Source organism: Battus philenor, unplaced genomic scaffold (assembly GCF_028537555.1).
Source record: "Battus philenor isolate CCGP_79_NKW_IND1 unplaced genomic scaffold, ilBatPhil1.0.hap1 SCAF_1, whole genome shotgun sequence".
In the NCBI taxonomy this organism is placed as follows: Eukaryota; Metazoa; Arthropoda; class Insecta; order Lepidoptera; family Papilionidae; genus Battus; species Battus philenor.
The window spans coordinates 8,544,022-8,554,398 of record NW_027181661.1 but is presented as its reverse complement, the minus strand read 5'-3'; the positions used below and the strand labels follow the sequence as shown (position 1 = coordinate 8,554,398).

The following is a 10,377-nucleotide window of genomic DNA, read 5'->3' as shown; positions in this document are numbered from 1 at the left end:
TGCAGTTTTTTTATGACCCCCGTTATGGCGGGACCCTCGTTCCTCTATCTTATTTTTGGGACAGGAATTTTTTCACAAACTTTCCTATTTATACCCTCTCTCTCATCCTGCACAATTTCTCTCTTTCTTCCTTCTTTCATCCTTCATATTTTTAATCATTCTCATAGCATTCATTTAAATTACATCCACGCAATGCCTCCCATCGTTGACCACATTTCTAGATATTTAATTGTTTACATTTCCAATTGACTATCTTTATTTTTATTGGCCCGTTGAGCCACTGTAAGCTTGCCAACGAGGCCAGTATATAAATTGAAATAAAACAATGTGAAATAGACTAAATTTAGAATAATTAAAGGTAGTAAATATTGAATCAAAGAAATAAAAGCTTAATAGGATCTAATTAAAAAATAAGTACAGAAAAATTAAACGAAAATGGTTATTACCGCAATATTCCAGTGGAATGGCAAGGGAAGTAAAGCGATAAATAACAGGCAGAAAAGGTGTGAAAAGGAATCCAAGAAAACGTGATAGATAATAGAAAAACGAGGGAAAGTCATTGAGAAAGATATAAGAAGAACATGGAAACAAAGTACAGAGCGTGAATAAAGTATTATTGTAAAGAATAGTCCCTGTCCATCCCAGATAGGGGATTACGAGAGGTCCCTAAAACGAGACCATCAACAAAAATAAGGCTTAGAGTGAGAGACATTGTTTCTATGCCGTAAGTCATCACAGGTAACACTTAAGGCACAGAGGTATTTTGGTATACATCGTTATATTGTTATGTCTTATTAATAACATTTGTGTATTACGTAATTGAGAATAAAAAACATTAACATTAATTTAAATTTTTTTGTTGTTATAATTTTAATATGTTTGTTTAAAATATATAATTAAATAATATATATGCAAGAATTATTAACTTTTACGTCTTCCAGTTTAGTTTTTGATGGTAATCTTTTTTATAAGAAATAATGTCCGATTTCTATGATTTAATAAAGAACTAAGTCGTTAATTGCTAGTGTAAAGTGAATTTTATGTACCGATGATATAAATATTATATATATTTACGTTAATAAATGGATATTTGGTTAAATAAATTATGTACGAATTCCACCAACAAGGAAATTGCCAGATATTATCAATGACGTACACGTAAAATAGCGGTTTCCAAATGTTTCCCCATGTTTACCAAAATCTTATACTTTTATTGTGTTAATAAACTAACCATAAAAATAACGTCACAGATTTTCTATGTGCGTTATCAGCTTTATTATGTTAATAAAGTTTGTACAGTGTGTTTAGATTTACGAAAAAGTATTTTACTTGTTCCCACTCAACTTTTACTGTTGGTATTTATTCTAGAGTGCTATTAATGTCTTATTTAATTTGAAATCCATTCGAAACGTTTACAAAATATACACTTCTAGCATTTTAATTTTATTTCTAATTTTTTTTATTAATGTTGGAATTACAATTCTTATTCATCACTAATGATATACAGGAGAAATCTTAATTAAAAAATTAATTAGTAAATATTTTAATTTGTTACTTAGTCTGTAAAACAAGTGAGATTTTTTATTTATAATCTAAGGAAATATGATAAATGTTCATTTCAAGTAATGGAAATAATTATAGCCGTATATTTAAAAAATTAAGCTACTAAACACAGCACGATATCTTTCAATGTTAGTCATCATAGGATCGCTCGTCAAACCCATCTTCACACACCATCGTCCCACGTACCATTCTTTAAACACAAAGGTAATTTGATATATTGATAAACGATTTCCTAGTAAGACGCACCAGCAGTTAATGAATTCAGTGCCAACTCGATTTATCCGATTTATCGTTCAACGCAAAATTAATCTAACGCTTTTTACCGCTACTAGTTTAAAGTTTTAAATGATAGCATTTTATTGTAAAGAATATTTTAAAATTAATAAATTAATATTTGTAATCTTTAACTGTCTGTCCCGACAAACTTCGTAATGCCATAAGATATAGGCCTGTCACATAGCAACCATGTACATGTCTTAAAATTAGAATAGAACAGTTTTGAAAAGTCAACACGTATCTCTGGCAATAAGATGAACACTGCGCACGTGTGCCTCGCGGTACAGAAAACGCGGGTGCATATTTCACTTAGTAACACGTTTTACAAATATTTAGCGTTTCATGGTAATATCTGAAGTATTTTGTTTGTTCCTTCAATACTCTCAGCAGACAATAACATTGTCTTGATTTTATCATACGCATTGATAATGACGCTGATGTTTCCGGTACTTGCTATCTTGTCCATTACGGACTGTCTCAAAACTTTGGTTATATTTATACATATTTATTTCACATATGTTTTTATTTACTGTTCAGTACTGTTTTCGAATAAAGATAGGAAATACATAAGTTATTTATGTTTTTTTTTTTTAATGATTTTTAATTCCTTAATATTTACATTTCACGATGAATAGACATATGTGTAAAAATTGATTTCATCTTAGAATCAGGGGACTGCTTATGCATTATGGATTATCCAGACCCAAAGATATCTATGGTCAGATATACCATGATCGCAATGCTTGGCAGACAGTTTGGCAATCGCAGTGTGGTATCAGCGAACGCTGGGATGCTGCTGCCCATTCTCTGGAAACTTGTAATTCACAAAATGTGAATTATATAGGAAGTTATCCCGGGACTCAAACCGCGACCTACAATCGCAAGTTTTAGTCGTCTGCCGCTGGGTTACCACAGAACTAGTGAAAATGTTATTATTATTTAGTATTTTGTTCTTTTGGTCTTTTCATTTGTATTATTTAACTTATTAATAGACGATATGTCTGTAATTTGTCTTTATATAAAAACTGAACGGCACATTTCAAATTGTACTACCGCTTGTTAAAGGAAAAGAATCAGATTTCTTAGCTACAAAATGTATCTGATAAGACCAGCCAGACAAGATATGGCTCACAGATTTAATTCTAGGAAACGATTTGTACTTCTGATTTTACTTATACTATTTATCTTTTCAATGTTATTTTGGAATAAGCGTAAAACAAATTATGAAAAATGCTTGTACATCTCTTGATACATATCCTAATACATGTATTCGTGCAAAAAAAATAAAAAATCTAGTTTATAGACACATCATTATCGTGCTCAAAGTGGGCCACATAATACCATGTCGTGAAATCTCATTTCATAGTTATATAAATTTAAATTTCACGAAGAAAATAAAAAGGTTTTGAAGTTTTGGTTATAAGAAAATAGAAAATCTTACATAAGCCACCAAAAATGAGTCCTTTATGGACCTTAACGCAGTATCAATACTATATTGCTTTAAGCATTTTCAGTCCGGAAATTTGGTAGTAAAAACACAAAGCTTGCTGAAGTCGACCAGTTACGAGTAAAGCCGATGACATTTTTGTGGAGCAATATCGGTATATTATTACTTACGACATATTTAAAGTGTAAAGGATTGACAACAAAATTGTGTTGTCCCTTTTGTAAAATTTTTGAAGAAAATGTGATCATTGTTGTCGAATAACGGATATAAAAACTATAATTAAAGTCTCCGACATAATTTATCAATAATGAATCAGGTATTAAATAAAATGTCAAATGTCATAATTATAATTTCAAACGTAGGATATCCATGGACCTCCCCCTAATATTTCCAATAAGACCGCTTGGCATTGATCGTCATCCAGTGTCACGCGACCATCTTATCAACTGTTCACATTAAGGAGTAATCCACCCCAGAACTATGAGGACCCAACAGCCATCTGTTCTGCGTGCTATGTGACCTGAACATTGTCACGTAAATAGTAAACATATTTCCAGAGAATTGCCAGAAAAATAAATGTAATATTTACTCGTAGAACACGATGTTAATTATTGTTGAATCATTATTGATGTCACTAGGTAGAAAAAATTCGTAATAGATGATGAATTGTGATTTTTTTTTTTTAAATATTTAGATAGAGTGTCCGACAGTCCAAAAATTATTAGATAACACAAGATGCAGGACACTAATAATTAAATTTAAATATAATATTACTAAGAAAATTTCAATTGTTTTATTTTGTAATTTCATTAAATTAAGATTGTTTTTTGTAGTCATCATAGATTTATAAAATTTATATAACATAATATTTTCTTCCAATAACCTAGCAAGCTTCTTCTTTAATCAAGCCATCGCTTAAGCATATCGGAGGTGCGCTTTAGTAATAAATACAAATTTCATAAATATTTACGAACGTAGCAGCTTTATACAAATTTAGTAGGAAGCAATAAAAATACTGTCAAAATGAAATAAATTTTGTGAATAACAATAATTCACGATGTGTTTTTGTTGTTGACTACTTTCAATATATCTTCTATTCAGATGGTGAAGGCTTAGACTCCATTAAGTGGAAACGTTAATTAACTTTACAAAAATAATCAATCGTAACTTCTGAAGGCCTACAAAATTCTTAACCTAAAGTGCAAGTGGAGTAAAAATGTTTTGAATTAAACAATTTTTAAGTAACAAATGTAAAATCACAATATCGATTAGGGATTAACTTATGTAAGATAGAAACAGTGTACGTAAATAATTGTATGATTTTCCTAACAATTTTGTAGCGGAATCGTACAGGATTATTGGAACCAAATACGTATTAATCACATTCTTTTGTACTCCGTAATTAAATAGCTGACGCAGACCAAGAGGATAAGAGTATATAGTAGCTTAAACAATAAAATCAATAATTGCGAATCATTTCCAGAATATCTGTAGAGGACATGTTTTGTGGAAATAGATAATATATTTTATTATTTTATCTATTATGTCATTAACTGTGTGTGTGATCAATGTAATCAAATTTAAGTGTGATGAATTTATATTTTGCTTGTTATTGAGACTAAAAAACGTTTACAAATTTCTTGTTGGTAATTAAATATAAAAATGTATATTTAGTTAAGTAATAATGTAGTTTTTATTGCCAAAAGTAATTTAGTGAAATGACTATTTTTTTAAACTCATCTGAAAAATAAATGTTCACGAACAAAATTAAAATTCGAGAAATATCTTTACAGAACAATCTTCATAGTTCGCTAACAGTACGATTCTTTCAGTTATGTCTTTTGAAATTGGTGGTTTGTTAACAATTCCTGTGGTACAGACTAACGGGACGTATATTATAATCGGGACACCGAACAAGCAACTGCCATTTAATAAAAAGGCAGCTACTATTTACACGAAATTGTTCATAGTTTATAATATTCATATTATAAACAGTACAAACAATAAAGGAGTTAAAATTAAAAAATATATATTCATAAAATTGATTATCTCTGGACAAATTTCAATAAGACTTGTTAAAACTTTTCTTTTCTATAAGCAAATTATATTGCATGAAATTATTATTAACGTTGGTAACATGATTTATATTACGTCTAAAAATTTGTCCATGTTTTATATATATTATATTCCATTATTTTTCTGTACCTCAATCAAAAAAAAATTAAATCTTTCTCAAAACCGTAACTGTGACTGCGAACCGATAAACCGTAGGAATGGACCAAAGTCTTTTTCGTATCATTTGAATGTCGATCGCTTTAAATTGAAATAAAACTTTGTAACACATTCAAGTTACTCTTTATGTAAGTTAAGTAGAATATCTTCCACATCATTGCCACCACCATAAATATAAATATATCTTTTATCCGCTGTGATAATCTTAAATATTGTACACAATAAAACACAAGAATAATGTTTACTGCCGGAATTGACTCCGGACATATTTCATTTGACAGCTCTCAAAAAAGTGATTTATTGAGAGTACCGGTTGTGAGTTCGGTTCTCAATAAATTTAAATTGTCAAAATCTGAATTATCGCCACTATTCAATAAACGATAAAGACTAAATCTTTAAAAAAAAACTGTAAATTAAACGTCACATACATCCAGAGATTGCTTAGAATACTCGAGTACTTTGACCATATTATACAGACGACTTCAAATGGTTATAACTGTCGACAATGGAAAAGGTAAAAGGGTTAAAGAACGGTTACCCACTACCTGAAGATGTCACAGTTACAAAAGCGTGCAATAAGACTTTGTACTGTTCAATAAAACTCTTCAAAAAGAGAAAATCTCAGGAAAAAATAGTAACGGACACTGACATAATTAGCCACGACTGTCAGTCATGAAAAAACCACTAAAAAGATAATACCAAGATTTCCATATGAACATTTGTTTTTGACATTAATAGTAGCTATTCAGCTGTGAACTAGTATAATGCAATAAATCCTAGTGTCTTACCCTTTCCCGTCTAATAATTAATGATCTTGAATCATAAAACCTAAACTATTATTGACTTTAGGTAAATTTGGTGGTAAGCCAAAATCTGTTAGGATTGTTGTGGTAATAATTTATCTAAAGAGTGATTCGTTAAATCTTACACTAATAGCCAATCAACACGTACGAAAGATCTGTTTGCCTCATTAATTGATATTTGTTATAATGTACACACGGCGTTGGAAAATGAAATAGAAAAATTACAAAAGGACTAACTAATGTTTAAATTAAGTTAACATATTTTCATTCAGTAAAATTTTATGAGTTAGATATTTTTCTAAAAAAAATGATGTAGCATATAATAATATTCTCTGTAAATTTGTAGCCAAATACACGTGCCCCACACAACGCGACATGTCAACCGTTAATCCAAGATCACGATTGACATTGATTAATGATTGTTTCCAAGTGCAGATTCTTTATCTAAAAACTATTCAGATTGCATATCATGTCCCCCTTTTTATATTCTGACGCTACTATGGTGTAATGTTTATAGTATTTGTGCTGTGAAGCGAATTGACTAAATACATCGATATTTATACATCTCCACAATGTAGTGCTTTTGACTTGACATGGAAACTAATTTTAATAAATACTTCTCGCTTATAAAAATTATATTATACGAAGGAGCTTAGTATAATCACGCATTCAGAAGTGAATAAAAATAGTGTTGGCCATTACAAAATAAAAATCATGCAAGAAAAGAGTAAAAAAGAAAACGTTAACACTTGTCAATATTTGTTAAAAAAATTGAGTGGCATGATGAAATGTTTTTATATCGATTATTAACTCTGCTTATGACTTTCTAATTCATCTATTGGTATAAACATATTATAACATATGTTTTCTACAAAACTAAAGAAGGCAATGACAATTTTTGTAACTCTAATATTAATCTAATACTAAACTCTTATTTTTTGGTTATTTTATAAATTAACGAATAATTAGTATCCAAGCATTTTATAAGCTACATAGGTGGCACAACGGGTGGCTACCGGGGCATTATTTCTGTAATATTACTCTGATATTTTTGGTTATTTTATAAATTAACGAATAATTAGTATCCAGGCATTCTATAAGCTACGTAGGTGGTACAACGGATAGCTACTTGCACTAAAATACAGAAGAAGAAACCACGGATAGGCAAGCTCAGTGTAAGATGTCCAACATTTTGGAAATCTCTTAGGAGTGCCATCTCAAGTAACGTGTTACAGCTGAATAATAATATCATTTAATAAGTTTCAAAACAGCATTCGCGATAAATGTCGCTTCAGAGAAATAATGATTGTTGAATATATCCCATACCATGTAATATGATATAACCATTTGCACTGAAGTAAATATTGCTTCTGCTTGCATTGTGTTATCTCCTATCAAATTATATTAATATATTTCAAGCCGACTTTGGTTACTATTTATATGTGTGTAGAGTAAATTTTCCTTCATGTTACCCTTTTTTTGTAAAACTACGTTCTTGATATAATATTATAGTATAATATAATGAGGTGCAATAAAATAATAAAAGCAACTGACGTAATTGAATGAATCATATAATTACCTAGTTTTGTAGCATTAATACATGTAGTTGTACAATTCATATCACTTTATATGCGGAATGTCTTATCAACATACTTTTAATCATTACAATATAATATATTAAATAAACAATCTATACTTTTAAATCTAGTGTATTATTGTCTTGACATTTTATTCGAAGTTTAATCCAAACCTTACTTCTTAAGAACATTTTAATACTAAATGTTAATTTAAAAAACATAACTGTACACTATATTATTCGCTTATGCTATACAGTTTTACATCGTATATTTAGAAATACTAATAATTACATGCTTTGGTTTAAATGCAAATGTACTTCGCTATCGCAATAAAACTAAATGACAACAATTAACAAATATTTCTAATGTATTAATTCATTTGGAAGGATGAGTTCACATGTCCAGAAGACACCGGTTTTTCTTTGTGCAAAAATGGAACGTCAAAGAACTTTTGACTTCTTATTAATTCTTCCGCTTCCTCGAATGTTTGCGGCATATCTCTGCAAGCAGTTTCCGGTAAAACTAGAGCCAGCATTGCACCTAATGCTGCAATTAACCCAACTAAGACGAGAGGCAGCCATGTAACGAAAGTCTCTAAGTACACGACATATGGCGACAGAACAGTGGCAACGTAACCGCAAATGTGAACAATCGATGCACCTGAGCCTCTGACGGGGGTAGGCAACATTTCCGCAGCCCACTGCATGGCGGTATTGATAGCCATATTCACGCAAAACCTAGCAACGACAGCGCACAAAACTGACGGCAGGCCACCGCCGACGAAGGCCGTGGCGAAACTGAAGATACAGCATAACATAAATACTACAATCGTTAACCATTTCCGGCCTGTTAAATCTAAAATAAAGGATATTATAAGTAAAGATGGGAATTCTGTAAATGACACAAGGGTAAACGATAAGAAAAAGTCGAATCCTAAACTACCAATGCTTCTAACCAGCGCATCGAAAACAACCATACAGCACATATAAAGTAAACACATACAAATAAAAACTTTTCTTAAAGTTGGCCTTTTCAATAATTCCATAGCACTCATACTCTTTACCTTTTTCTCACTCGATAATGAAAGCTTGAATTGCTCCACAAGCTTCGTTGGTACTTCTTTTTTATTAACACGTCCTATGTTTACAACTTTCTTCACAGCTTCATCGACACGACCTTTTGATAATAACCATCTTGGACTTTCAGGAACGATTAATGGAGTCAACAAAGACAATGCCATGGGAATACTTGTTGCTAAACTTATCGTTTTCCAGTGTCCGCAGGCTAGAGAAATCCATGGCAGCGAAGTTACACCAAGTGTGAAAAATATGGCGAATGGTAAATTTGCAATAAGTGTTCTATACTTGGGTGCAACATATTCCAGTACTAGAAGATACATCATCATCATGCAGTTGTCGTAAGACATTCCCATGAAAAACCGGCAAATTGAAAACTCTATAAATGTTGTGGCGAATATACTTGCTATTCCTGCAACACAGCCAATCATATTTGCAAAAACTGCTGCAGGTATTCTTCCATATCGGTCAGCCACCCATCCTACGACAAAACCTCCTACGACGGATCCAACAAAGAAGATTGATTGAGCGGTAGCTTGGTAACTATCCTTTTCGCAGACCCACCCCCATTCGCTAGATATAGTCGGATAAGGTATCTCAGTCTTATTGAACTCCCATCCATATTGACATTTCTCAATTGGCCAAGACTCATTTGGTCTCATTCCAGATATCAGTACTTCACTCCAATTCGCCACGTAGGCATTGCACTGAGAATATCCAAAACGTGCCTTCTCATCGTGAGGAATAGCTAAATTTCTTCGTTCCATTTCAGTTAAATTAGCTAACTCGGGAACCCAACACCAATGATTTGGTGAAGGCTCCGTCATAAACATTTGTGAAAAATATGAAAAGGTACCGAATATGTAGAATGGAAACGTTGAGAAGAATAAAAACCATTGGTATCGCCCAAACTCTCCAGCGGAAGATAACAGTTGATCATAGTCAACTTCTGCATTTGAAACATCGTCTTTTTCCACGTCGTTTCGTTTCTCTATCTCTTTTTCACTAACAACTTTGTCTTCCATGGTTGTATCTATGTCGTACAATATTTGAATGTAATATTACGTTATTTGTTTACTTTATACAATACTGCTCACTAGGAGCGTACAATGTAAAGGCGTTCTCTGAACTGTGAGGCATATGTTAAGAAGTCTCTTTATATAACGCGTTTCAAATGACAAAAAGATAACGTTAAACATTTATTTACGTCTCGTGGCTTAAAATTTATTCGTCCTATCATATATAGAGATTACGAGGTTTTTATGAAGCGGTGAACCTTTAGTCCAATGTAATAATGTTTAGGACGCTATACTTGTTATAATTTTAAATAAAGTAACGTTAATTTATTTTGCATTTTAGAGTTATAGTAAAAATGTCACTGCCGTAAAAGTGATTAATTAGAA

At 31.4% G+C, this 10,377-nt stretch overlaps 1 protein-coding gene across 1 annotated transcript; it reads right to left on the bottom strand.

Annotated features, from left to right (window-relative positions):
- Positions 1 to 7,906: 7,906 nt before the first annotated feature.
- LOC137933558 (carcinine transporter-like) lies at positions 7,907 to 10,091 on the bottom strand. Its single transcript, XM_068777539.1, has one exon. It carries the CDS (start codon positions 9,997 to 9,999, stop codon positions 8,269 to 8,271), a length of 1,731 nt encoding a protein of 576 aa, XP_068633640.1. The 5' UTR covers positions 10,000 to 10,091; the 3' UTR covers positions 7,907 to 8,268.
- Positions 10,092 to 10,377: the final 286 nt, after the last annotated feature.